The 27,175-nt window shown below is 59.5% G+C and overlaps 3 protein-coding genes across 6 annotated transcripts; 1 reads left to right on the top strand and 2 right to left on the bottom strand.

Moving 5' to 3' along the window:
* Positions 1 to 286: 286 nt before the first annotated feature.
* On the bottom strand, positions 287 to 4,716 carry LOC119152763 (tubulin alpha-5 chain). The gene is made up of 4 exons (XM_037398416.1): positions 4,605 to 4,716; positions 2,764 to 2,986; positions 2,116 to 2,264; positions 287 to 1,899 (listed from the first exon to the last, which is right to left on the bottom strand). The coding sequence occupies exons 1-4, from the start codon at positions 4,605 to 4,607 to the stop codon at positions 928 to 930; spliced, it is 1,347 nt and encodes a 448-aa protein (XP_037254313.1). The 5' UTR covers positions 4,608 to 4,716; the 3' UTR covers positions 287 to 927.
* Positions 3,261 to 27,159, top strand: DNAJB2 (DnaJ heat shock protein family (Hsp40) member B2). 4 transcript variants are annotated; one of them, XM_037398421.1, is made up of 10 exons: positions 21,648 to 21,777; positions 22,716 to 22,805; positions 23,833 to 23,942; positions 24,311 to 24,364; positions 24,513 to 24,632; positions 24,778 to 24,867; positions 24,998 to 25,103; positions 25,232 to 25,302; positions 25,535 to 25,756; positions 26,723 to 27,159. In XM_037398421.1, exons 2-10 carry the CDS (start codon positions 22,741 to 22,743, stop codon positions 26,731 to 26,733), a joined length of 849 nt encoding a protein of 282 aa, XP_037254318.1. In that variant the 5' UTR covers positions 21,648 to 21,777; positions 22,716 to 22,740; the 3' UTR covers positions 26,734 to 27,159. The 4 variants fall into 4 exon arrangements, with proteins under 4 accessions (XP_037254317.1, XP_037254316.1, XP_037254318.1 ...); XM_037398422.1 differs by having other exon boundaries at positions 24,516 to 24,632; XM_037398420.1 differs by lacking the exons at positions 21,648 to 21,777; positions 26,723 to 27,159 and adding an exon at positions 3,261 to 3,465 and having other exon boundaries at positions 25,535 to 26,716.
* On the bottom strand, positions 6,536 to 10,534 carry LOC119152764 (tubulin alpha-5 chain-like). The gene is made up of 4 exons (XM_037398417.1): positions 10,448 to 10,534; positions 8,074 to 8,296; positions 7,785 to 7,933; positions 6,536 to 7,602 (listed from the first exon to the last, which is right to left on the bottom strand). The coding sequence occupies exons 1-4, from the start codon at positions 10,448 to 10,450 to the stop codon at positions 6,631 to 6,633; spliced, it is 1,347 nt and encodes a 448-aa protein (XP_037254314.1). The 5' UTR covers positions 10,451 to 10,534; the 3' UTR covers positions 6,536 to 6,630.
* Positions 27,160 to 27,175: the final 16 nt, after the last annotated feature.

The following is a 27,175-nucleotide window of genomic DNA, read 5'->3' on the forward strand; positions in this document are numbered from 1 at the left end:
AGGCAGTGGCAGGAGTACAGGCAGAACTTTTCAGCTGCTCAAGGAGCGGGAGATGGCTGCCCAGGCTTGGGAGCTGCTACAGCTTGGGAGGCAGGTGCAGCAGCCCTGTTCTGCTGAGAACAAGCAGAGCCTGGGGACAGCATGACTACCCCTGTGCTGGGGACACCCCCAGCCTGGTGGGCACCCTTGGCTGGAAGGTCTCACCGGGACATGCAGCAGTTGGGCTTCCCACAGAGAGGGGTTAAAAAAAAAAAAAAAAAAAAAAAAAAGAGATGCAGACAAACAGTTTCACAGGGAGCATTCCCCTCCTTTAATCCTCTCACCACAACATAGCAGTAAAGCAGCTGCAGAGGTTCATGCCGTGCTGGATACCCTTGCAGAGTGCACCTGCTGCACCGCAGAGCCAGGCATGCCCCTTGTCCCATACTGTGGCCACAGAGACACGGGTGCCAGGCTGTTCCCATTGCTTCAACCACTGTCCGTCCACTTGAGCCCACCTACCCTTGGGCTGCACAGGGGGAGAAGTCCCAGCAGCTGCTGATCTTTTCCTGCTCAGGCTAAACCTGCTCCCCTAAGATCCAGGATACAACACAGGGCCACACACCATGGGGCCATACACCACACAAGGAAGCAGCACCCACCCCTGGCTGGAGCAGCAAATGGGGTGGGATGTGTGCCACAGCCCTAGGGAGGGGACCAGGGGCCCTTACCTGCGCAGGGAGCAAGCCAGAGATGGAAGAAAGTGCTGGGAGGAAGCAGAGCAGCACCAGCAGCAGAGCTGAAGCACTCACCACACACCTGACCTGGCAAGGAACCGATACAGCTGGGGGGCTAGTGGGAGACACAGAGGCTCTGAAACGGTTTATTGCAAAGGGTTTCTGCAGGTAACATGGGGAAGGAGCACGGTCCTTTTTGCCAGGGGCTTCTCTACTCCTCGCCCTCCTCTTCGTCTTCATAGGAGTCCAGGCCCACCTCCTCGTAATCCTTCTCCAGAGCGGCCATGTCTTCCCGTGCCTCGGAGAACTCCCCTTCCTCCATGCCCTCGCCCACGTACCAGTGCACAAAGGCTCGCTTGGCATACATCAGGTCGAACTTGTGGTCCAGGCGAGCCCAGGCCTCAGCGATGGCCGTGGTGTTGCTCAGCATGCAGACAGCGCGCTGCACCTTGGCCAGGTCCCCCCCTGGCACCACCGTGGGTGGCTGGTAGTTGATGCCCACCTTGAAGCCCGTGGGGCACCAGTCCACAAACTGGATGCTGCGCTTGGTCTTGATGGTGGCAATGGCGGCATTGACATCCTTGGGCACCACATCCCCACGGTACAGCAGGCAGCAGGCCATGTACTTGCCATGGCGAGGGTCACACTTCACCATCTGGTTGGCTGGCTCAAAGCAGGAGTTGGTGATCTCAGCCACTGATAGCTGCTCGTGATAAGCCTTCTCTGCAGAGATGACAGGGGCATAGGTGGCCAGGGGGAAGTGAATGCGAGGGTAGGGCACCAGGTTGGTCTGGAACTCAGTCAGGTCAACATTCAGGGCTCCATCAAACCGCAGTGATGCCGTGATGGATGAGACAATTTGGCTGATGAGTCTGTTCAAGTTGGTGTATGTCGGGCGCTCGATATCCAGGTTCCTGCGGCAGATGTCATAGATGGCTTCGTTGTCCACCATAAAGGCACAGTCCGAGTGCTCCAGGGTGGTATGGGTGGTGAGGATGGAGTTGTAGGGCTCCACCACAGCAGTGGAGACCTGTGGTGCAGGGTAGATGGAGAACTCCAGCTTGGACTTCTTGCCGTAGTCAACCGAGAGTCGCTCCATCAACAGGGAGGTGAACCCAGAGCCGGTGCCGCCTCCAAAGCTATGAAACACAAGGAATCCCTGGAGGCCTGTGCACTGGTCAGCCTGTGGAGAGAGAGAGAGACATGATATTGCTCTGAGATGGATTTCTTTGTGAATGTTTGACTGTTCAGAAGTCCTTCAGGACCTGGTCCATCCCTGCCACGGGCAGCTGCAGATCCCTCCCTCCCAGGGCACAGCAGGGCTTGCAGTGTGCTCTGAGCCCCGGCAGATGCTGGAGCCCAGCCCAGGGGGACACGTCCCCCCACTGCAGTCACCTACCAGCTTCCGGATCCTGTCCAGCACTTGGTCAATGATCTCTTTGCCGATGGTGTAATGCCCACGGGCATAGTTGTTGGCAGCATCCTCCTTGCCAGTGATCAGCTGCTCGGGGTGAAAGAGCTGGCGGTAGATTCCAGCCCGAACTTCATCTAGGGAACAGCAGGGTAGGGTTGAGCCTGGTGGAGGCTGTCGGTTTGAGCCAGCCACCAAGCAGATGAGCCGGTGCAAGCACCCATCCCTTTCCCCGGCTCTGCCTGCCAGTGGCACAGCCAAGGGCCCACACGTCAGCAGGGCCACCACCGGCATCATGTTTCTTTGGCAGGAGGTGACTGCCACCTCCCTGCACGGGAGCTCAGCTTCTCCCATCCATGGGGACCTGCCTGCCAGCAGTGTGCAGCTGCACAGCAGGAGCTGCTGTGCCGGTTGGGCTGGTTTCTCTCTCTGCACATGTGGTAGCGAGACGACCAGCACTGCTGCCTCTAGGACACCTCAAGAACAAAAGCTGGTGCTCAGGTTCGTGGCTTCTCCCAGGGAAAGGAGGGCCCTCGGGTTGAACCCGGTGCAGGATACTGCCAGCAGACCAGGAGCACTAGCTGCTTGCTACTCACCCACAGGTGCACCCCAGGCTGTGCAGATTCCAGCACTCACCAATCACGGTGGGCTCCAGGTCCACGAAGATAGCCCGCGGGACATGCTTCCCAGCCCCCGTCTCACAGAAGAAGGTGGTGAAGGAGTCATCCCCTCCGCCAATGGTTTTGTCACTGGGCATCTGCCCATCGGGCTGGATGCCGTGCTCCAGGCAGTACAGCTCCCAGCAGGTGTTGCCCATCTGGACGCCGGCCTGGCCGACGTGGACGGAGATGCACTCGCGCTGGGGAGGGGGAGGCAGGGTCAGATCCTGACACAGCTCTGTCCTGCCCATGCCGCAGGGAGGACTCTGCCTGGTGCTAGTGTCACACAGCCACCCAAACAGGACCTGCTCTGGCCAGTGGCCCCAGGGAGCACATTTTCCTTTGGATGATCTCCTGCATGCCCCTGAGGGGCCCCATGCAGCTGTCATTGCCCTTGGCCATGCACAGGCACCATGCCGGGTCAGGAGCCAGCTCTGGTGTCCCTCCTGTCCAGCTCTTGCTGTGGGCCACCAGCTCCATGGACTCTGCCCGAGGCTGTCCTCCAGCACTGTGGGGAACAGAGCCTGGCCCAGCCACCCTGCCAGGTTCCCTGGCAGCCTCAGCCCCTTCCCAGTGCCGCAACAGCCCAGTGACACATGCTGAGCTGATAGAGGCACATACTTAACCCACGAGGTGCAACCAGCACGGGGGAGCCCCCCTCCTGCTGCTCCAGAGCCAGGTAAGCACTCAGCTTGCTGGGGCAAGGCGCCTTGGGGATGCAGGGGCAGTGGGTGACAGCTAGGGGAGGGCTGGTGGTGAAGCCCAGCAGCCTCTAAGACAGCACAGAAACTCCCTGGGCTGCGCAGTCCCAACCCTGTGCTGCAAAACCTGCGTGGGCAGAAGTGCCAGGGAGCAGGCTGTGAGCTGAAGTGCCTTCTGCACTCCCATCCTGCAGGTGCAGGCCTGCTCCGCTACCCCCGGCATCCTTCCTCTGCTCCCCCTGGCACTCTTGTTCCCCTGCCCCTGGCATCCCTTCTCTGCTAGCCCTAGCACCCTGCTCTCCCGGGCAGGACACCACTACTCAGCCTGGGGGTCCCAGAGCTCCTTGCTCCCACATTCCCGGACTGCATAACGCTCTGAGCTGCGACGGGGTCCGTGCCCTGCTCCAGCGCCGGGGGAGCACAAGGACTCCTGCCTCCCCCGGGAGGGAGGGCAGCCTCAGCCCGCCGGGAAGGGGGGGCAGCCCGGGGCAGGGTCCCGGCAGAGCCCGGTCAGCGCTGCGGCGGGCGGGGCGCTGCGCCTCCTGGCAGGGCCCCGTCCCCCTCCCGAGCCGCTAAATATAGCCCCGGCCGCAGGCGAGGGCAGCGGCGATTGCCCGGTTTAGAGAGCGGCCCCGGCCCGCTCTGCCGCTGCCAGAACCCCCGCGGGACGGGACGGGAGGGACAGGACCCCCAGACACGTTCGCCGCCGCCAGCCCCGACGGGGCGCCCGCTGCCGCGGGGGGAGCCCCGCCGAGCGACCAGCTCTAGCCCCCGGTGCCCGGCTGGCGTCTCCACCCCCGGCAGCTGTCCCCGTCCGTTCGCGGCCACCGTTCCCCACCGGAGGGGTCACCCTCTCCATCCCCAGCCGCCCCTCCTCCCCCCTCGCTGCGTCAGCGGGGGGACCCAGGCGCCCCGGGACCGGTGGTTGCGGAGGGGACACACACACACACACACGACGGGGCAGTAGCGGCGGGGGGACACGGTCAGGGGCCGGTAGGGCTGTCCAAGGTCACAGCGGGGAAGGAGGGGGCGTGTCGCGGCTGCTCTGCCGTGCCCGGTGCTCCGGGGGGTTGCGGCGCCCCCCCGCCGCCGTGCCCTCCGCCCCGCCCGCACTCACCATGCTGCGGCTGGGGGTCCGGGCTCTCCCGGCGACTCGGTGCGGCGGGGCTCAGCGCGGAGCTGCGGCTGCTGCAATCCCCTCCGCAGCGCCTCTTATAGGTGGGAGGGGCTTGGTTCCGTCACGCCCCCTCATTTGGGTACATTTGCATGCGGGGCGGGAGTACCCACCTTGGAGGCAGGGGGAGTCTGTCTGTGTCCCTCCCGGCTGCGGAGGAACCCTAAGGTGTGGGGGCCGGAGCTGCCCTCCCTCCTCTGCTGGGAGGAAGCGGTGGGTGTCCAGCCAGGCTGCGGGCAGGAGGTCCGGCCTCCAGACCACAGGGGTTACAGGCGGTGCTCAGCCACCAGGATGGGGCCTGGAGCAGGTACAGCAGTCTCTACACTGCTCTGCCACCAGATCCCCTGGGATTTAGGGACACCTCGAGACCACCTAGGCCTCTACAACAGGAAAAAGTAGGAAAAACATATTAAGAAATATGCATCAGGCTCTGGAGTTCAAGGTGCTTGCAAACTTCCCTCTGCCATCAGTACTTTGGGGACCTCTGGCTGAGGACTGCTTTTCTCTCCTGATGGGGACAGGCAGGCAGTGCCGCACACCTCCACGAGACTGCAGATCAGCACAGCAAATCTGGGCTGGGGAGCTGGCCCAGCTGCAAAAAAAAAGGGTCATTGCAGCCCATTTGCTGTTAACGACTTGTGACTACACTCAGAGAAGCCGCTCAGTTTGAGCCCCAGCTGGCGCAGCCTCCCCTGCCAGAGCCAGGGCTGATGCTGAGGATGCGTGGACCAGCAACCTGGCTGCTGGCTGGGCAAAAGGCAGAGCCCAGCACCCCCAGCCTTGCACACACCATGCAGCGGGGAAAGGGCTCTGTCCTTGCTGCCAGGGCATGGGTGCACTCACACAGCTGTCCCTGCCCGTGGGGGGTCTGCTGCTCAGTAGACACTGCTGTGTCCCTCTGCGGTGGGGTCCGGATCAGAGGTGCAGGATAACCTTTACAAAAAAAGTAATAGGACACAATTCCCACTCCTGTGTGCTTCCAGCAGCAGAATCAGATCTCTGTGAAGACATGGGGAGAAGGTATCTCTGCAAATGGGGTAACTCCTGGAGGAGCAGGGGTTTTCCTTGCCCCACACTCAGACTTCCGTAAGGAGCAGCTCAGAGTAGCACCTGGCATGAGGGGCAGTGACTCCTGTTTTGGCGCAGCAGCAGGCACCACTCAGTCTGAGCGCAGTGCTCTGGTCACGGGCATGGGAAACAGTGCCAGCAGTCCTGCGCAGTGGGACAAGCACCTGGCCGGGCTCCAGCAATCAGTGCAGCCCGGGGCTGGCTCACACTTTCCCTTCCAGCTGACACGGGAGCATGCTGGGAGGAGGAGGGCAGGGGAGGACAGCCCCTCTGGGTCAACATAGCTGGAGCATTACTGGTAAGCAGGGAAAATTAATCTCTGGACTCAGCGTGCTGGATAATGGGTAACAGAAATCTCCAGTTTGCAGCTGGAGCCAGGAGCTGATGTTTGGACTTCTTGCCATCGGGCAGGGCAGGGACAGGACTCAGCATGGGTACAATGCAGAAGACAAGCTGGGGCTGGCAGAGTGGGGCCACGTGGCCCAGGGCGATGGCAGAGCACCACAGAGTCAGGCAGGGAGCAGGCAGAAGTGCTGCCCAGAAAGAGGACCCCATGCCTGAGCTAGGTACTTCTCCGATCACATCATTAGCACTCCTCTGGATCCCTTTTATGGACGTGCTTGGGCACTTCCCCAGAGCATGCCATGCATCCTGGCCATATCCCCCTGGTACTGGGGCTCTTACATATGTGAGGGGCAAGCCAGAGCTAGAAGAGAGTGCTGGGAGGAAGCAGAGCAGCACCAGCAGCAGAGCTGAAGCACTCACCACACACCTGACCTGGCAAGGAACCGATACAGCTGGGGGGCTAGTGGGAGACACAGAGGCTCTGAAACGGTTTATTGCAAAGGGTTTCTGCAGGTAACATGGGGAAGGAGCACGGTCCTTTTTGCCAGGGGCTTCTCTACTCCTCGCCCTCCTCTTCGTCTTCGTAGGAGTCCAGGCCCACCTCCTCGTAATCCTTCTCCAGAGCGGCCATGTCTTCCCGTGCCTCGGAGAACTCCCCTTCCTCCATGCCCTCGCCCACATACCAGTGCACAAAGGCTCGCTTGGCATACATCAGGTCGAACTTGTGGTCCAGGCGAGCCCAGGCCTCAGCGATGGCCGTGGTGTTGCTCAGCATGCAGACAGCGCGCTGCACCTTGGCCAGGTCCCCCCCTGGCACCACCGTGGGTGGCTGGTAGTTGATGCCCACCTTGAAGCCCGTGGGGCACCAGTCCACAAACTGGATGCTGCGCTTGGTCTTGATGGTGGCAATGGCGGCATTGACATCCTTGGGCACCACATCCCCACGGTACAGCAGGCAGCAGGCCATGTACTTGCCATGGCGAGGGTCACACTTCACCATCTGGTTGGCTGGCTCAAAGCAGGAGTTGGTGATCTCAGCCACTGATAGCTGCTCATGATAAGCTCTCTCAGCTGAAACCACAGGAGCGTAGGTGGCCAGGGGGAAGTGGATGCGAGGGTAGGGCACCAGGTTGGTCTGGAACTCAGTCAGATCAACATTCAGGGCTCCATCAAACCGCAGTGATGCCGTGATGGATGAGACAACCTGGCTGATGAGTCTGTTCAAGTTGGTGTATGTCGGGCGCTCGATATCCAGGTTCCTGCGGCAGATGTCATAGATGGCTTCGTTGTCCACCATAAAGGCGCAGTCTGAATGCTCCAACGTGCTGTGGGTGGTAAGGATGGAGTTGTAGGGCTCCACCACAGCAGTGGAGACCTGTGGTGCAGGGTAGATGGAGAACTCCAGCTTGGACTTCTTGCCGTAGTCAACCGAGAGTCGCTCCATCAACAGGGAGGTGAATCCAGAGCCGGTGCCGCCTCCAAAGCTACGAAACACAAGGAATCCCTGGAGGCCTGTGCACTGGTCAGCCTGTGGAGAGAGCCAAGTAAGATTCCTCGAAGCACTGACTTTGCTGGAGGGAAGTTTCAAACTTTTGCTTGGGTAGCTGCAGATCCCTCCCAGGACACAGCAGCACTCGCCCCATGCTCCCACTCCCAGCAGATGCTGGAGCCCAGCCCAGGGGGACACATTCCGCCACTGCAGTCACCTACCAGCTTCCGGATCCTGTCCAGCACTTGGTCAATGATCTCTTTGCCGATGGTGTAATGCCCGCGGGCATAGTTGTTGGCAGCATCCTCCTTGCCAGTGATCATCTGTTCAGGGTGGAAGAGCTGGCGGTAGACTCCTCCCCGAACCTCATCTAGGAGATGTTGGCACAATGTCAGAGATTTTCAAACGGGCCCTAGGAAAAGGCAGCAGGAGCCACCCTACAGAGTGTCCTGCAGTGGGTTGTTCCCAGAGATAGTGACCGCTGTCACTGCCCAGCTGAGGTGCACTCACCAATCACGGTGGGCTCCAGGTCCACGAAGATAGCCCGCGGGACATGCTTCCCAGCCCCCGTCTCACAGAAGAAGGTGGTGAAGGAGTCATCCCCTCCGCCAATGGTTTTGTCACTGGGCATCTGCCCATCGGGCTGGATGCCGTGCTCCAGGCAGTACAGCTCCCAGCAGGTGTTGCCCATCTGGACGCCGGCCTGGCCGACGTGGACGGAGATGCACTCGCGCTGGGGAGGGGGAGGCAGGGTCAGATCCAAGACAGGACCACAAATGCAATCACTACAGGTGGTGCACAACCCCAACAGGGCAGCCCAGGCCCTTGCCAGCTTGTTTAAGCGACACTGCCGTGTAGCCTGGGTGCCTTTTGTGTAGCCTGGGCACCTTTTGTCCATCCCCATCTGCTGCCCTCTCCCAAATCAGATGCTCTGCCTCCCATCATTGTACTGCCCACCTCAGGGGCCCAGGGAGATGGAGTTGCATCTGCTGGAGCCCAGGACACCAGACCAGCACATTCCCTGGACTGCCCCGACCCACAGCCCTGAGAAGAACCCAGTAACATCTTCTCCATTCTGAACACCCAGATGGCTTAAGGGCTGGGGCCTTGCAGCAGCTCTTCCACCAGCAGGGTTGGAGGCTGAGATAACGGAGTATCACCTGGACCATGGGAGCTGAGGAAGTGACATCACCGAGGACGGGTGCCTGACAAGGGAGGGATTTGCAGCAGTGAATGGTTGCCATGCTCTGAGGTTTGGCTTCCCTAAATTAGCTCTGGAGGAGGAGGAAGTGTTAGCTGCACTTCTTAACTGAACCACAGTGCTGAGGTGGGAGGGTCCCCTCACCCAGGGCTTCAAGGGCAGCCTCAGGTCCCTCAGGAGAAGCCATGTGGAGGGGGGCTCTGCAGCTTCAATCCCTCCAGGTGAGGCACCTCAGAGCCTGAAGCCCTTTCAACAAGAACCAAAATACTCAGTGCCTCAGCCCTGCTGCTGCCAGGGACTTGGATGTGTCATCAGGCACAACCAAGGCAGAGGAGCATCCAAACCAAACCGGATTTCCAGAGCGATGGGTGCCCTGCTGTGAGTCAGCTGGCAGGACGCCGGTGGAGCCAGCCATTTTGCGCTCGGGAGCACAGCAGTGACTGCCGTCCGAGGAAGTTACAGGGGTTGCAGCAAGTCCTGGCTGTCTGTGTCTATGGTGCTTTTGGTACTGCATTTCAGAGGCAGCAGTGACAGTGAGGGATGACAGAAAAAGAAGCCCTTGATACCCATGGTGAGAGGCAGAAGTCCACCTCCCCATGTTTTCCAAAGCTGAGGTGCAAGGAGCAGCAAAGTGACACCCTGCGTATCCCTCCCAGCAGGTCTATAAAGGTTTTGTAACACAGGGAGCAAACAGTAAGTCCTGAGAAAGCTCCAGGATCTCCAGCAGAAGCGCACAGCGAATGCTTGACACAGCTGCAAGCACCTCTGGATTACCACAAGAAAGACAAAATGAGAAAGGACTTTTCTCTGGTCAAGGAGCTTGTGAACCAGAGCGGGGGTCAGAGTTATGCTGATCACTGCACTTCACCCCACCAACACACTGTGGCCAGGACTGGCTTTGTGGGACGCAGCACTGACAGCAGGCTGGGCAGAGCCCAGCAGCACCAGGGATGCAGCAGTGCTGGTCACCAGCCAGCAGACTCTGTCTTCTTCACGGCAAGGTCTGGCTCAGGAGGGGCAGGGAGCACAGCCCCGCAGGTCAGCAGGCAGGATGGCTGGGCACCCTGGGGCTGGGATGCTCAGCAGAGCAGCTGAGAACTGAGGAGCCGGGGCTTGCAGCAGGGCAGCCCGGAGGCTCACCCACAGCGGTGCCCACCCGTGGGTTGGCCCCCCTCCCCCGAGGCGCGGGGCAGTGGGTGAAGCCACAGCTTGCTGCCGGGGCTCAGCTGTGCGTCTGAAGCACGGGGGGCTGGCAAGCTGGGTGCACTCTCCCCGGCCAGAGGTGTTACCAGGGGAGGCGGGCAGGAACCACCAGAACCACCACTACTAAAAGGCCGAGGAGGAGAGGTGAGAGGGTCAGCCCAAACACCAGCCTCCCTGCACGGCGGGGCTTGGCCGGTGGCCTGCTTGCCTCGGACGGGTGCGAGGGGATGCTCAGAGCAGGGAGGCTCGGACCGCCTGGGAGGGAGCAGCTCAGCAAAGGCTGAAGCCAGGCAGGGACAGGGCGAAGCCCAGCGGGTACTGCCGTCGGCAGCTGCTCGCACCTCTGGGCTTCCAGCAGAGCCCCCGCGGGAAGCTATGGGGGTCGCAGCCTGCTCCGGGGAGGGTCCCGCCGGGGGTCACCCCACTCCAGGGAGTACCCGCAGGGCCGGAGGGAGGGGGCAGCCCGGGGCCGGCACTCACCATGATGCCGCCGCCGCACGACCTGCCTCCCTCGGCTGCCGCAGCTCTGCACGCCGGGACGGCCGCGCCGCCGCCGCCTTATACCGGGGGCGGCACCGACGCTCCGAGGCAGGCCGCCCCGCCCGAGACGGGTCCGTGTGCTTGCATAAATTTGCCTATATTACGCATATTTGCATGCACCTGCATATATGCGGCTGCGCTGCCCGGCAGCCGGCTGGGTGCGTTGGCGGGGACGCGGAGGAGCAGCACCCCTGTCCTGCCATGCAGGGGACACGGGAGACCAGGGGGTCCCCTTGGGGGAAGGGCAGCGGGGCACAAGGGCTGGTCTCGCTTTGCTTGCTGGTCCTGGCGGAGGGGTTCTGCTGTGCAGTGGGACGGTGCCTTCTTGCTGGGTGTCCTGCTGGTGCAAGGCACCGTCCAGGCATTGACCGGGAGAGAAGACTTCAGGAGCTGAGGAAGGAAAGCTAGGGAAGAACCTGGCTCAGGTCTTCCCTCCTGGTGGGAGTGGGTGCTGATGTGATCCCTGGGTGAGCACAGGACTGGGTCTCTGCCAGCCACACAAGGCCCCTGAGGAACACCTGGGAGAGTTTCTGGAGAAAGCATGGGCAGAGGAAACACTGCAGAGACAAGTGCAAGCTTTGCTGGCCTCTTTGGAGATCAGTGAGGACAAAGCAGGAAAACTCTGTCCTGTCCTTTGCCGCAAGCCCCTCAAGGACAGTTGTGCCCCAGAGCTGTACCTGAAAGCCCTGCCTGCTGATAGGCTCCTCCTTCTCCAGCCTGGCTCTGCTGCACCTCCATGGGTTTGATCTGATTTCACACAGTTTTATGAAATTGCCAGTGAGGGGGTGGGCAGAGCTTGGAGTACCTTGAAGGGGGAGTATTGAAGTTTCTTTGCAGTGACTTCACTGATGTCTGCCTTTGCTATGGTGAATAACATGTCCATCCTCTCCTCCCCCCTCCAAAATGCTCACAGCATCCACTCAGGTGTAGAGCCAGCCCTGCCTCTGCCTCTGCCTGAGCCCTCTGGCTTAATGAGTTTTCACTGAAAGGCGCTGTCATCTCTCAGCTCACTCCAAAAGTTGAAAGCTGGACCTAAATTATCCACCCACAATGGCCTTTCTTTGTGCCTGAGTCACCTGGAAAGTGTCACCTTCGCTGATGAACACATGTAAAGTGACTGAAAGCAGTGGTACTGCTGTGAAGCCTGTGCTGGTGTCTAAGCAACACATTTTTGAGACCTGCAGAAATGGCTGAGCCAAGCAATCAGAGCAGGTTTAATCAAGCTGGTGGGGAAAAGGGTTTATTTTTCACAGAGGTGCCCCAGGTTGTGAGTGCTGCTGAACCTGGACAGGATGCTGTTGTGACTAGATAACTCTGGAAATTCCTAAACTCCTCCCTGTGGTATAAATGTCCTTTGAGCGACCTCAGAAATCACTAGATAACACAGGCCATGCTGATGCAGACAGTCCATGAGAGTGAGAGAGTAATTGGTAGCACTGAGGCATCAAAATTTGAGCCCTACAAGTTAATTGGTGTGAAAAGGAGAGATGTGATCATCTTTCCCCATGAAAATCTTTGCCAAGGTGCTCACTGAAATGGGTACTGCATGCCAAGGCGTCACTTCTGGCTGGGTGTCTCCCAGCATCCTCCTTACTTTTATGGTGCTGATTAATTCCGGGGTGTTTATAGCATGAATGCTTTGCAGCAGTGCTTGGAAGCACAATTGTCAGAGCTAGGCAGCAAGAAGGCAGGTAGCTGCACAAGGCTTGAGTGGTTCACCCAACTTCAGAAGATTTGTGTGACAATCTGGTAGCACCTTGGGGTGTAAAATGATGTGATACTTCTCCAAGACATGCCTGGATCTGTTTACATACCATCCTGGTAGAGAGCTGAGGGTGAAACATCCCCAGTTTTTCATTACTGCAAATGCATGCTCACAGTGAAAATAACCGCTCAGATGCTGTGATGTTGAACAAGCAGGGCAGCAATGACTGACAAGAGAGCCATGAGTCATTCAGAGCTATACATCTCCATGTACCTCTGATCTGAAAAGCCCAAACAGATGCCTAAGCTTTTCTGAAATGCTTAAGAACAGCTGGCTAAATCCAGGAAGCACCAATCAGCTGCATCTTGTCAGTGCCTAACTGCTCAGCAGCCTGCCAGATGCTGGTAGCAGCAGCCTGCAAGCACACGATGGAGGCTGAGCCTGCCCTGGCTGGAAGAAGATTCATCCCGAGGCAACCCCTCTCTCATCTCACAGAGATGTTGCCCACATGCCTAAGATGTCTCTAAACATTTTCAGATCATATCAGAAATCACAAGGTTGCAAGAATTGCTCAGGAATCATTTTCATCACCACTCAGAACAAATTTGGACCCTGCACCAGCACCAAGGGGGGTACATAAAGCAAGCAAGGCATATTTTAGGCTCGTGAGTCAGAATTCAACCATCTCTTAACAGAAGAAAGGGAAAACCAGACTGAAGATACCCCAGGGGCAGAGCCCTGCACATTGTAGGGGGAAACCCCTGCTTGCTGCTGCACACAGGGCCCAGGAGATCAGCCAGCTCTCGGACGGGTACCTGCTGCTAACAGGAACCCCTTGTCAGCAGAGCTTGCAGTTACCCAAACAAAGCCTCCAAAATAGCTGTCTTCCAGAAGTATGTTAAGGTCTGCCACACCTAAAAGCACCCAGAGCTGAAAGTGGGGAAGAGATGACCTATTCAGAGTCTAGTCTGGTACATGCCATCCACACCCCGGTTCCCTGCTCCCTTCACTGTGGAAAGCCCAAACTGTTGTTCCCACTTTTCAGACCTCAGTTCCACCCGGGCTGTTCCAGGCAGAGCAAATAGTGTCACGGGGCAGTTTGGGGACATGACTCTCTTGGGAAGCTAGAAGAGACCACAGCTGTGCTGTGGGTTCAGGGAGGAAGTCCAGTGCCCTCCACTTTAAGCCCAGCTTGAGGGGAGCACAAGGCAAGCACCAGGTGATGAGGGGTGCTTCAGGAGCAGGGCTCCTCTCTGTGTCTTTAACCTCAGACAAGAGCTTCCCAAAGAGATTGCATCTGTGCCTGCCCTGCTTACCCCTCGCTCCATCCTTGCACAGTCGCCCTGCCCATAATCCTCTTAGCAGTGTGGTTCAGCGGAGAGGTGGAGGAGCTGGGATATGCCTCCAGCCCATCAGTCCCCTGTGCAGTCTGCTCTCCAGCAGTGCCTGCACTGGATGACATGGCAGCACCCTGAGCCCAGAAGCCACAAGGCAGGAGGGAGCTCCTTCAACCTGACAGCTCCCAGAGCCCCGTACAGCCACACACTGCCTCCTGCTTAGCCAAGGACTTGGGCAGCAAACCCAGCTGCTGGGCTGGTAAGCCCAGAAATCCAGTAGTGCTCTGCTGCACGGTGAGTTGTGAAGACAACTTTCTCAAAGCAGAAAGACAGCTCTGTGTTAACACAGGGCAAACAACATTGGCTGGTAAAACTAATGAGTCTGTTGAAAGCATGAGGCTTGCACTGCATCTTGCAGATGCTGTGAGTTCAAGCTAGTCCCTTGCGATGCTAACTGCCCCAGCAGTATCCCAGCAAGCCACTGTGTAGGGTCCCTAAAGCACAGCTTGCTCCAGCATTGTATGTCTTATTGCTGCTGCATTTCCAGCTTGACAGCGTTAGGGACATGCTTTGCCACCATGAAATGTTCTAGCACAGCATGGAGACAGGCAGAAATGTTCCCTTTGCCATTCCCTAAGATATGCATGCCTTGTTAAAGTCAGAAAGGGCCCCTGAGCACCTCATCCTTCCTCTTGAGTAGATAGAGGGGATCTTCATCAGTGGATGTCTTAAATAACCCAAGTGTGGCATTTACTCCTGAAGACCTGCTGGGATGCAGAGAACGGCAGTGATCTGACAGAAGTTCTCTCTGCTGGAGCTGAGCAACAGCAGAGTAATTGCTGGTTCAGATAAAATGAAGTCAATTGTGAAACGCCCGCTGCATTGCCTGGAGCATGTGCTGTGTTACAGGAACAATAAAGCTAATTCCAGATCTTGCTACAGTCCTAAGCCCTGAATCACCGGGCAGTGGCAAGAGCGGGGAGGCACTCCCAGGGATACAGGCAGCCCCGCACGCATGCTGAGCCCCAACCTGCAAGGCTAAGAGGGACTGGCGGACGAGTTTGGACTAGCTCTTTTTCGGGCACAGCAGCCCTGGCTGAGCAGCCTCCCTGGTTCAGAGTCAGCCTCCCTGGCTGCCAGTGTCATCCACCTTTCCTCACATCCTGGGAAAGGCAGCTACACACCCACGGGAGCAAAATAAAGCCTCAGCTGGCTAATTGCAGTGACTTCATATCAGGGTTCTGAGCATGCCTTGTGTGAGCAAGCTGCCTCTGGGCAGGTGATAGAGGGGCTCAGCCTGCTGAGATGTCCCAGTGCTTGCAGGGGATGCCAGTGTTGCAGCACCGGTGGGCTGTGTGGAGGGGCCAGTGCTGCTTTTCCTCTTCTCCAGGAGCTCTTGGAGCTGGCGGTGGGACAAGCAGTGTAGCAATAACTGCAAGCAGAAGTGCAATGAATTCTGCATGGCTGGGTGATGGTAGATGGTAGGAGCTCCTGGCAAAGCACAGGTTACCCCATCAGGCTGAAGGGGCTCTGCATGGCCCAGGCAAGACCGTAGGTATGGTGATGTCTTTATCCCTGACTCTTTGGGCCTTCCTGTCTTATGGGTTCTCAAGAATTGCAACAAAGCTGTGGTCAGCTCTGTTGCAATGCTGCAGAGCGTGCTTATGTGAGCTGGCAGTGATGGGGCAAGAGGCAGCAATCACTTCCCCTGCTCCCAGGAGTACGTCTCATCTGCAGGACTGTGGCTGAGTGCCCAGCCTCTGGGTAGCAGAGAGGATAGGGCAGATTCATCCTGGGCATCTCTGCAGATGCACCCACTCCTTTGAGGTAGATTAACCACTGGCAGGTGGGCAAGTCCAATGTCCCCTGGGAAAGCAAACAATTCCTGGCACAGGAGCAGCTCTTCTCTGCCCTGGTTTTTGGGAAAGAGTTGAGCTTCTGATGGCTGGACAGATGTGAGCAAGGAGGGTTTTGCTTTTGGAAGTGTGTTGTGTGTAATACGAACAGCTTGCCAGCCTGACGGCACTCTGAGAACAGAGCTGGGCCTGGAGAAACTAGCCTGGAGTCTTGGGGATTGCCATAGAATTGTTAAAAGCAGAAAGGAGGTGCTGGCAGCTGGCCAAGCACTAGTGAATGTCAAAAGGAAATGTTTAATGAGATAAAAGATGCATTTAATAACCCAACCTGGCAATGGCTCCCAGGGTACTCCTGCCTGGAGCTGTTTGTGTGCACACAGAGTGTGGTATGCGAAACCAAGGCTGTCCTCCCTACTCCTCCCAGAGCCCTGGGCACTTCGAGCCAGTGGCCTCAGGTCACTGGGCTGAGAGCTTGTGTTCAGTGGTCATCCTGAGGATGCCTGGCTCGAACACATATATGAGAGATTCCTAGCAGAGTTAAGTTGGATGATGAGGGGCTGTGCATGTAAAGCAACAGCTACTTTGCAGGGTTTCCCTATTGTAAGGACTCAGGAGCCTTGGTTTGCTGAGCTCCTATGCCTAATGTGGTCCTCCTCATTAGCAGGATCCATGTCCAGTCACCCTGTGCACCCCAGGGCTGCTGTGCCCTTCCCTGGGTTGGCGTGGCTCTCACAGTGCCATTTAATAGCCCTGCATGGAACACAACCAGGAAGGCTTTATCACCTCCCGAACAACAGGACACGGAGCCTGGCAAGAGATGCGTACCAAGGGCTCCTGCATGTGTTGGGGGACCCTCAGCATCCTTATCAGGCATCAATTGGCCATGGAAAACCCACCTCAGCAAATAAGCCTGGTTTCCATTCTTGAGATGACAGGTCTGCTCAGGGGGAAGGTAGAGATGTAACTGGCTTGTAGTGCAGAGGGTGTCCCAAGGAGTGAGCAGCAGTGTTAGTGTGGTGCCTGGTGAGGCAGCCTGGGGTACCCAAGTGCTGCTTGACAATGGTGAATCATCAGCAAAGGGCTGCCCGTCTTCTGTGGGGATCCCTGCCAGGCACCTCCAGCTTTAATGATTTAATCAATGGTCTTGAAATAAAACCCAAATTACTGCTGATAAAGTTTGAGGGTGGCAAGTGGATGTGCAGAGTAAAAAGTGACAAGACTGCCCGCCCCTTCCTCCAAATTCCCAAATCAATTACTTTGTATTTCACTGTAAAAAAGCAAATTTTCCTGCAATGTGGCCCTTTAATCGGGCAATTCTAAATCATCCTTAATAGCTAATTGTCCCCTTCACTAGCTATTACCACACTAAGCTTCACATTTTTCGAAATTTTTATTAGTCAACATTTCTTATCACTGTGGGCCTTGCACCCACACCTGGGGGTCCGCAGCACAAAGGCCCTCAGCAGTATAGTTCCTGGCTAACAAGCACACCTTTACTATTGATGCATCTCATATGTCCTTAACAATGTAGTAACATAAACAGGCTGGCTTGGCATGCCGAGGTCAATGTTCTGGGACAATGCAAAAAGTAGATCTGTAAAGACCTTTGGCAGCAGCTATGAGCCTTCTTCTTCCATGGACATGGAAAACAGATTATTCCATCCCTCTTTGCGGCAATATCGTGTTTTATGCAAATGCTGTTATCACTATCTCCTGCCAGCTTCCAAGTAAGGATGTCATGCCGGTGGTGTTGATCTGAATCAGCCAGACATGTAATTGTGCTGAAAGGTGATGACAAGCTTGCATAGCAATACCTGCCTTCCCTGAGACACGGCTGATCAGTACTAAGTGCTTTTTTCAGTTTTAATTCTCCGCTGACAGAATCAAAATTAATTCTTAAGTTATTTTTTTCTGGTATTATCAGTAATCTAGAGTTTTCTGGGTCAACCCGTTTATTTTCTTAACGACTGGAATGATTTCTGTCCTTCAGTCCTTTGGAATTACCCCAGTTTTCCTAGCTGTTAAAAATTACCATCAGCAGCTCAATAAGACCCTGTTAGGTCCATTAATAATCTCAGTGTGGGCCTGATGAACTGAAAGTGTCAATTTTAGCAGGTGATGCTTTACACACTGGTTTGTTACAGATGGCATCCAAATTACAGCCTCCTCCATTGTATCCACAGCCTGGTATTTAAGCACCAATGGCTATGGAAAACAGCAGGAGGCTGCTTACTGGCATACTTTTGTGCTTTTTCTTGTTTTCTTCCAATGCAAAGGAATTGAGTGCATCTCCTTTTTTGTTTCACCCTTTTGTTTCCTTTTTCACCTTTGAGCTACGCCTATTAGCGCAAAGGCAACGGGCAAGGCTGGCCATGTAGCTGAAGGGCATGGTGAAGACCAGACAGTGGGTGACCCCAGTCCTACCGGGCACTGAAGAAAAACCTGGCCAAGCCAGCTGGACACAAGGGTCTTGGTGCTTGGGAGTCTGGTTGGGTTGCACCAGCGTGTTGATGTGCATGAGTGACATCAGGTTTTGCTTCTCAATAAAATTCCTTCTTGTCCTTCGTCAGCCACAACTTCTGCTCCCCTCCATGGCTGAAGGGCTCCCCAGCATTAGGAGGGGGTGTGTGGTATCAGCCTTTTCATGACCCCTGATCTCCCTTCCCTTGGGGTCAGTTCTAGACCATGCAGCCCCCACACTCACCCCCCGGTGGTCATGGGATGCCTGGCTCCTCTGTGTCTTGGGATTGTCCAGGCTCTGCGGCCCACCCTGTTATCAACTATGTGCCAGGGACAGGGTGAAACTTCTTACTGCTGTGAAGCTCAGCTGCTGCCTGGGCCCATGCGAGTGCTCGTCATGGATAACCTATTTAGTCGTGGGCTTCTGCCACCTCTGCCAGCCTCTGACGCTGTTGATTTAAAATCTGCAAGCACCTCAGTTTTGCCTGGGTTTTGGCTGGGGCAGCAGCTTTGTCGTCACCGCAGGCATGCACTGCCATGGGGCGGTGCCTGGGATGCACAGCCTGTGTCTATCACATCCCTAAATCTGTCCCAAAGTCATTGCCCTCCTTGAATGAAAGTCACCCTGACTTTGCTGTTTCTCACTTCTCTGTCCTGCTACACCAACTAAAAGCAGCCAGATGACTTTGCCTCTCTGGATACTCCCCAGCTCCTAGAAGGTGTAATTCTAGAAAAGTCAGCTGGGATGAGAACAGAGCATATTAAGAAAGAGATGGGCAGGTGGCTGAGAGCATGGCCATCGAGACAAACACGAGGAGCATCAAAAACATGAGGGTATGGAGAAATCGACTGTGCAGAGAACTCAGAGGAGCTGAGCAGGGCTGTTTAGATGAGATAGCAGGACTGGGGGTAAAAGAACGAATGTGGATTTTAAAAATGTGTGCTCCACTCAAGTGATGTCCTCAGCTGTCACCAGCTGGTGATGTCCCACCCTGGTGCAGCTCTTCCAGGGGTGAGAAAACCCACTGCTCCTACTGACCCCTTTTCTGGAGGCTTCACCGACCCTGTAGCCATGCCCAGAGGTGAGGAGCATGGTCATGGCTGCTGCTGTTGTCTCTCCTGGGAGCGGGCAGGCAGAGGAAGGTGGCACAGAAATGGCATCCAGCAGCCTGCCTCGCTCTGCTCAGCCACTTCTCACTCCATCCCACCAGCTCCAGCTCCTGTTCCCTCCCTGCTGCATCTCCACATGACTGCCCTGGAATGGGGACCTTCCTTCGGGAAGCAGGGAGAAGGGGAGGGAAGAGATGGCTGGCTGTGGCTCACTGAGCACTTCACAGCTCAAAATTTGCCAAGAATATGATTTTGCAGTATGTCATTTTGAGTAAGCTGTGAAAGGGTTTGTGTTCTCCTGAGGAAACCAAAAGTTGAAATATTGCTCAGCGCTGAAAAAAAAAATCTCTTTTAATATGTGGTTTGCATAATAATATAGCACGAGTTCATGACGCAATTCAGTTGGCTTCCTAAGAGATCAGGTAACTCGGATTAAAAAAAAAAATTGGTCCTTTGGGGTCCTGCTTCACTCACCCCAAAGGTCTTTTCTCAGAAAGCCTCAAGGAATATTTCATGAGCATTTTTGTGACCCTGGAAAGCTAAAAACAGGTTCACAACGCAGCAATCCCCAGAATTTGTGAAGAAACAAGGGTCTTCTTGAGATACACTCAAGATGCCTGTGCTGGGTTCAAAGCTGGTGTGAGCCAGGCTGGCAGGTGGGTGCGCCAGGACTTCGGGCTGACCTAGGAGGAAAGGGCAGGGAAAAGAGGGCAGGGTGCTGTGGCTGAAGGTGTATGCCATGGGAGGCACCAGCAGGTGATGGGCTGCCTCTCTTCGGCTGCTGCGAGGTGGCTGGCTTTGCTGGTTTGAGTAGGGGAGTGACTGTGGCAGCTCTGGGGCAAGGTGTGGTTGGCACCACGTCCTCTCTCCTGCCAGTGCCTCGGTAGGCTACTGCCCAACTCCACACGGCCTCCTATAAGGACATGAGGGAGGTGTAAGTCCTCACTGCATATCCTGATCTCATGGGTGAGGGACACGTGCCATGAAAGCAACAGTAATACATTCCCCTGACTCCAGAGCCCTGGCCAGCATATGGGTCCCTCTCCTTTTCACAGCACGGAAGCCTCCCCATCCGTTGGGCACAGAGTGGGCTGAGACCTGGCAGCTCTGGGACGTCCTTATTCCCACATTAGCTGCAAAAGCATGAGGAAGGAAAGCAACGTGCCGAGACTCGGCTAGGTCCTGGTGGCATATCCTTGGCTTCCCAGTCAGCAGGGTGGGGTCCCTGTGAAGCAGCCTGTGGCTCCATCTAGTGCCCATGCCAGCCGGGCCCGGGCCAGCCCGGCGCCCATTGCTGGGCATAAGCCAAACCAGAGCCCCTGACAGCCAGCGAGGGCACCCTGGCCAGAGGCAGCCACCCCAGGGAGCCCACTCCCTGCTCCTGGTCAGGCAGGTGCCGGAGGGCACTGCTGCAATGGCATCCAGGAGAAAATCCCCAACAGCAGGGAATACTCCAAGCAGTCACTTAAGGAAATCATCAAGTGCTGTCGGATGGCAGGGGACAGGTCTCCCATCCCTTGGGGAGGAGATGCTCCTCGGCACAAGAGATACCCTTGGCATTTCACCTGTGCCGGTTGGTGCTCCCCCAAGCCCACTGCTCGTGGCTGGGGAGGGCTCTTCTCGGGGACGGCTGTCCTGAAATGGTTCCCTGAGGACTGCTGGGAACGGCCTGTCTCAGCACCCAGGTCTCCCCAGCCTGCCGGGTACAGCAGCACTAGGAAAGTTTGCCAGGCTTCCCAGCTAGGGATCTATGGGAGGTGAGGAAGACATCCCAGCTGCAGTGCAGGAGTGGTGGGGCTCCAAAAGGCTCTGGCCCTGCAAAGACCAGGCTTCCTCCTTCTCCCGTGCAGAGAGCCAGAAGGGACAGCATCCCTCTGGCCAAGACACATGCATGGGTGCAGGTGAGTGGCCTCGGGACAGCCCATGACCCTGCGGATGGGCGAGAACAGCCCCTCTACAGCAGCTGCTGGGCAGGGGCCATGCAGAGAAGAAAGTCCACGTCAAAGCTCCCAGGGGCGGCTGTCCCCTGAGCCCCGGCACCGGGGTGGCTGGCTGCTCCCGGCTCCCCTCGGCCCGGGCAGGGCTGGGAAGGGTGCGGGGCTGGTGATGCTCTGCCGGGGCCGCAGCGGTGCCAGACAGCCCGGGCTCCCGGCGCCCGCCCTCCTGCACGCCCCCGCCGCGGCGGCGGCACGGCCGGGGCAGAGCGCTGAGTCACCCCAGCTGTCCCCTCCCGCGGGCCTTTCCGGCAGGGACCGGCAGGGCAGCTGACCGGGCAGCGGGCCAGGGGCAAGCGGCGCCCGGGTGCCGCCCGGGGAGGAGGGGGTCGGCCGCGGCCCGCAGCGCTCGCAGCACCGGGGGCGGCCGGCGGGGTCAGTGCCCCCCCTCGTCGGTGCTGCCCCGGGCGCACACGCAGCCCCTGGGAGCGGAGCCCGGGGCCGCAGGGGGGGCTCCCACCGCCGCCTGATTTTCCCGCGGCGCCTTGCGGGGCCCTGCGGGGGGGGTGGGGCGCGGCAGGGCCGGGGGGCAGCGGACCGCGGGGGCCCCGGCCAGGTCCCTCCCCGGGCCGCGGGGACGGAGACCGGGCGGCGGCGAAGGCCCGTGAGCACGCCTCTCTATGACCTCACCCGCCTGAAAAGCGAACGCGTGACGTCACAAGGCGCCGCCGCCGCGGTTGGCTGCAGCTGCCGCTCGTCAGCCGGCGGAGCCCGCCTCCAGGCCCCGCGGCGGCCGGGGGGGGGGGACGTGCAACGCCGGCCGCGGGCGGCCCGGGGCGGGCGGGAAGGGTTCGGCTGCGGCACTCAGGTGGGCACCGGCTCGGGGCGGGGGTGGGGGGGGTGCGGAGGGAGAGGGGCGCAAGGGGGCACTGGCGGACCGTGGCGCACCGGGGGAGCTGCGCGCCGGGGCGGCGGGGACGGCGCGGCGGGGTCCCTTTCCGTGCTGCCGCCCCCGCCCCTCCCGGTGGCCTAGATCCGCGGTCGGCAGCCCGGGGCTGGCCGCCGGAGGCGGCGGGGGAGGGGGCGGCGCGGAAACTTCCAGCAGCAGCGCCGGGCCGGGCGGCACCGGGAGCGCCGTGTTTACAGCGGGCCGGGGGGGGCGGTCCCCGGCGGCACCGCCCCGCCGCGCTCCCGGTGCCGCGCTGGGGCTGGCGCCAGCGCCGCCCTCCCCGTCAGCTGATCGCCCGAGCGGCGCGGGCGGGCGGCGAGTACCGGCGGGGGGGTGGGGTGTCGCGGCACCCGGGGGTCGGGGGGGCCTGGAGCAGCGGCATCCCGCTCCCATCCTCGGTCCGGAGCGGGCCGGCCGGCTGAAGTGCCCCGAGGTGCCCGGGGCCGCGGAGGGTCCCCGCTGAGCCCTTAATCCGCTCCAGCCGCTAAGCACCTTAACGGGCTGCTCCCGCTGCCTCCCCCCCGGCCTGGGACAGAGCCTCCCGGGGGGACAGGAGGGGAGCTGTGGCAGCGGGGTGGACACGTCGCGGGGCCGGGCGGCAGGGATCCCTGTCCCCTTGCTTGGGCAAGTTGGGGGGACGCCGGTGCGGCAGCAGCAAGGGTCCCCGGCTGGGGCTGTGGGTGCATGCAGGTGGCCGAGGCGCCGGCAAGGGTGCTGGGGAGCCGTGTGTAGGGCTGCTGCTGAGCTGCTCTCGGGGGGACCTGCGGGGTGGCTGGGGTGCCCAGGGAGGGCAGAGCAGCCCGCCCATGCCCCCTCACAGCCTGTGGACCCCCTGACGTTGCCTTCCCTCCCCGCAGTGACCCCACGGGACAGCCGCACGTCATGGTGGACTACTACGAAGCGCTGGGGGTGAGCCGCAACGCCACTGCCGACGACATCAAGAAGGCGTAAGTGCGCGGCAGGCGTGCCATTGCCTGTCGGGCAGGTCAGCCTGACCCCCCCCACTACCCTGGCACCTGCAAAGCAGGGGCTCCCTATGAGCCGGTGGAGACAGGGACCAGCTCCAGAGGTGACAATCCAGCCTTTGTTTCCTTTGTGCGGAGGCCAGAGCAGGGCCGGGCTTTGCTGCTGCACAAAGGCATCTCTTGGTGGGGTTTAGTCCCTTTGTCCTTGCTCTCTGCCTGGGGCTGAAGGTGGGAGGTGGGTCCTGCTGGTGTCTGGAGGCATCCCCTCTCTCTGCCAGAGGGTGCGGGGATGACAGGGGCTGGGGCGTGGGGGCTCTGCTAGTGACAGGGTCTGGGGGCCGGTGCTCACAGGGTGGGGAGCACCATGTCCCCTGGTAGGGACATGGGCTGTGTTGGTGGGTCACATGCTGTGCCGCAGGCACTGTAGGGGAGGCCTGGGGATGGACAGAGCCTCCCACAGCTGCTGTCTGGCACCCTGCTGAGGTCTCACTGCTCTCACTGGCATGAGGCATCACCAGGGGGAATAGGTGTGGATGGGTGTCACCTGGGGGTGACAGAGCTCCCTGCTGAGGGGGCTTCCAAAGAGTGGGTGAGAGAAGCAGGGCAGCCTGGGTTAACCCCAGCTAGCTGCAGGCAGGAAGAAAGGGCTGTTTGTGCTCACCTGGACCCAGGAGACCCCCAGCAACCCCTCATCCATGCGTGCCCATGGTGGAGCCCAGGAAGGCTCCAGAGCAAACCTGTAAGCATTGTCCGGAGCCATTGCCAAGGGCAGCTAAGGTGGGCACAGGCTGCACCTCTGGGGTCATGCCACAAATATTTGCTCAGGAGGCAGAAGCAGCAGTCCAGGGAGCTCCCATTTGATGCCTGAAGCTGTAGGGTGTGGGGTGAAGCAGCCTTGGGGTGCCCCTGCCTACAGGGTCGGAGGTGTGCGATTAGAAGGGGGTTGCTGGCCCAGGACTCCCCCAGTACCCAAGGGCTGCTACATGCCCATTGCTGCCTGTCTGTGCAGGTACAGGAAGGCTGCACTGAAATGGCACCCAGATAAAAACCCAGACAACAAGGAGTATGCTGAACAGAGGTTCAAGGAGATCGCCGAGGCGTACGAAGTGCTGTCAGACAGTAAGAGGCCATGGTGCTGTCTCATGTGTCCCCCCACCCTTGGGACTGCTCACCCTGGCATGTCCTGCTGCTGGGCTCATCAGGTGGCATCCCTGGACATGCCTGGGAGGCAGCTTTACTGCCTGGCTTGTGGGGCCTGGTTACCTTCCCTCAGAACAGGTCTTGGGAGAGATGCTGGGGTGCTGGCCTCCAGGATGAGGTGTCCCCAGCGGGGCTGAGGCTTGTGCATCCTTGCCTGAGGCCCTGACTTGGGTTTGGGAGCAGTGCTGGCATGGCAGGGGCTCATGGCATCCCCCTTGGCCAGGGGAAGCATCGGTGCCCACGCCTGGCAGCCAGCTTCCCCGCAGCCCCCTTTCTTCTCGTTCCAGAACAGAAGCGCGATGTCTATGACCGCTATGGGAAGGATGGACTCATGGGGGCAGGTGAGTGGGTGAGCAGGGCTGTGGGGGTTACTGCAGCTCTGGATATGGCCCCATCTGAAGATCCAGTGTGGGTCTGTGACCCCAGGGCTCCCCACACTTGGGTGTTCCCATCCAGGGCTCTTCTTAACTCTGAGCCTCTTCCCTCCAGCAGGACCAGGGGGGTCCAGGGCTGATGCTGGGGCCCCTGAATTCACATTCACCTTCCGCAGTGCTCACGACGTCTTCCGGGAGTTCTTCGGCGGGCGAGACCCCTTCGCCGACTTCTTTGGTGTGTGTGGGGCATGGGGGTCCAGGGGTGGGCTCAGGGGCAGAGCACATGGCTGGCCCCAGCTTGGGGGTCCCCACAGCAGCGCCCTGCTTCTGGCTTGCCAAGCCGTGGGAGCAGTGCTGATGGCGGGGGCCCTGCCTTTCAGATGAGATGCTGCCCTTCTCTGAGCTGCGAGGACCTGGCCCCCGGCACCATGGGGGTGGCCACTTCTTTTCCCCCTTCCCAGGATCCTCAGGTAGGAGATGCTGCCAGTCTCTACCCAGCAGAGTAGTCCCAGGACACTGCATCCCCCTCTGCAGGGTCCATCCCCTGTCTTTCTTGTGTCTCCCACCCCCTGGCACTGACCTTGTTGCTTCCTTCTCCAGATTTCTTTGCCTCGTCCTTTGGCTCTGGTACCGATGCAGGGCTGGGCTTCCGCTCCGTCTCAACCTCCACCACCTTTGTTAATGGCAGGCGCATCACCACAAAGCGGTGAGGGCAGTGCTGGCCCACCTCATCCCCGTGGACCCCCTCATCAGCAGATCTTGGACCCTGCAGCATGCCACTGCGATGCTCTAGCTGGCTGGCCCTTGACCATCCACTTGTCTGTCTGTCTGCAGGATTATCGAGAACGGGCGGGAGCGGGTGGAAGTGGAGGAGGATGGGGAGCTGAAGTCGATCCACATCGATGGTGAGAAGTGGCATTGCAGACCAACTTGGGATCTGGCAGTGCCACCTCCAAGCACCCTTTCCCTTTGGGGCGTGCTGCATCCAGGCTTGATTTTGGGCTGAGCCCTGGCTGGCCTGGCTTTGGGGATCTGTCAGGGAGGATTCGTGGGGTGGGCAGGAGTTGCTGGGACCTCGTGCCAGCTCTGGAGTGCTGGAGCAGACACGACCCCTGTCCCCTGCCCCTGTTCCCACAGGCGTCCCTGATGACATGGCACTGGGGCTGGAGCTGAGCCGGCGGGAACAGCAAGCCTTCCCCAGCCCACGGCCCCCCTCGCCCCCGCCGCCCACCTCGCACCGACCCCCAAGCTCCTCACCAGTCTGCCTCTACACGGACAGCGAGGACGAGGATGAGGACTTGCAGCTGGCCATGGCCTACAGCCTGTCTGAGATGGAGGCTGCAGGGCACCACCAAGCAGGTGGGCATGGCCCCGGCACCCTGCCGGAACCGGGGGGCAGCCCTGGCACCTCATCCTCCACCCACAGAGCCCGTGGTCCCCAGGGGGGGCCGGAGCGGGAGCTGCGGGGGGCCAGCAGCCCTGCCACAGCGGGGCACGAACCTGCCCCCAAAGCAAAGCAGTGGCACTGCCCCCTGCTCTGAGTGTGGGGCTGGGGTTGTGTCCCCCTCCCCATGGGGCAGGGAGAGGAAAGGGGAGGTGGGGACTTGCTGCCTGGGACTTGGCTCCTGCCTACCCCAGCAAGGGACGAAGTCCCTCCTGCCCTGCCTCCTTGCTGCTGCTCAGGTGGGTGGGTGGCTGGTGGCACCCGGGGGTGGAGGGGCTGCCAGAGTTGGGGGTCATGGCTGGAAGAGCGGCCCTTGGTGGGATCCCGGGAAGAGGGACAGCTCCTTGCCCTGGCTCCTGGAAGCACAGGATGCCCACGGGCAGGTGTGTCCCGGCTCTGCCTGCTCCTCTCTCCCCGCCTGCCCAGCAGAAGGGCAGGGGCCCCAGCTGGTGCCTCCCTGCCCGCTGCCTGCCCCTGCCCAGGCTGGGGAGTACTGGGTCAGGCTCTCCCTCCTTGCCAGAAGGGGTGTGCACGTGGGTTCTGCTTGGTGCCTTGTGTCTGTCTCTCGCCTCTGGATGCTGTCGCTCCTGCCTGTACCCCCTCCTCCTCCTCTGTCCCCCCCGCCATCGCAGAACCTGCCTGGTCACCCCCTTCCCTACGCCTTGCACACCCTGCAGGGCACTGTCCCTCCCTGCTTCCCGCAGCAGTAGTGACCTTCAGTGATGCTCACAGGTGTTCCCACCCTCACCATTGCCCACGGTCCTGCCTTGGCTCTCCTCCTCTTTCTCCTGGGACCTTCCTCCCTCCCTGCCCTCCCCAGCCCTAGTCCAAGGAGGGTTTCACAGGTGCTGTTGTGTCCCCCCCTCCGCTTGTCTCCCCAGGTGTGTTCTGAGGCTGCTGCGCCCAGGGACCGCGCACGCCTGCTCGCCCACGGAGGCTCTCCCAGCCAGGACTCCGCTTTCTCCCTGCACGGCCACCCCCTGCCACCCCCTTCCCCCAGCACCCTCTGGCTCCGTGGGACGCGGCGGGGTGGGGTGGGGGGCATGACAGGGCTTACAGCCAAGCACTACCAGGGGCTGGGGGGAAGATGCCCCAGACATCACGAGGGCAGGGGGAGGGTGGGGATGGGGGGCTGGAGGGGAGGGGGCTGGAGGGGGATTGCGGTAGATTAGGCTGCGGGAGGTGCTGGCAGCAGGCAGCGAGGGGCAGCACTGCTGGGCTCAGCCAGCGGGGCCGGGCTCTGCCCCCCTCCTTGCTGTAGCCCCCGCTCTCCATGACCCCCTTCTGCTGACAGCTGTCAATAAACCTGTTTGCAGTAGCTAGTGCCTGTGGGG

Source organism: Falco rusticolus, chromosome 8, assembly GCF_015220075.1.
Source record: "Falco rusticolus isolate bFalRus1 chromosome 8, bFalRus1.pri, whole genome shotgun sequence".
Lineage (NCBI taxonomy): Eukaryota > Metazoa > Chordata > Aves > Falconiformes > Falconidae > Falco > Falco rusticolus.

Excerpts from the sequence above, each read along its gene's own strand:
- DNAJB2 (XM_037398420.1), top strand. The coding sequence starts at position 22,741 with ATGGTGGACTACTACGAAGCGCTGGGGGTGAGCCGCAACGCCACTGCC. Across the intron at positions 22,806-23,832 it reads GCCGACGACATCAAGAAGGC|GTACAGGAAGGCTGCACTGA; the intron begins GTAAGTGCGCGG and ends CTGTCTGTGCAG. Across the intron at positions 24,633-24,777 it reads CCCCTTCGCCGACTTCTTTG|ATGAGATGCTGCCCTTCTCT; the intron begins GTGTGTGTGGGG and ends CCTGCCTTTCAG.
- LOC119152763 (XM_037398416.1), bottom strand. Across the intron at positions 2,265-2,763 it reads CCTGGAGCCCACCGTGATTG|ATGAAGTTCGGGCTGGAATC; the intron begins GTGAGTGCTGGA and ends GCTGTTCCCTAG. Across the intron at positions 1,900-2,115 it reads TGGACAGGATCCGGAAGCTG|GCTGACCAGTGCACAGGCCT; the intron begins GTAGGTGACTGC and ends CTCTCTCCACAG.
- LOC119152764 (XM_037398417.1), bottom strand. Across the intron at positions 7,934-8,073 it reads CCTGGAGCCCACCGTGATTG|ATGAGGTTCGGGGAGGAGTC; the intron begins GTGAGTGCACCT and ends AACATCTCCTAG. Across the intron at positions 7,603-7,784 it reads TGGACAGGATCCGGAAGCTG|GCTGACCAGTGCACAGGCCT; the intron begins GTAGGTGACTGC and ends CTCTCTCCACAG.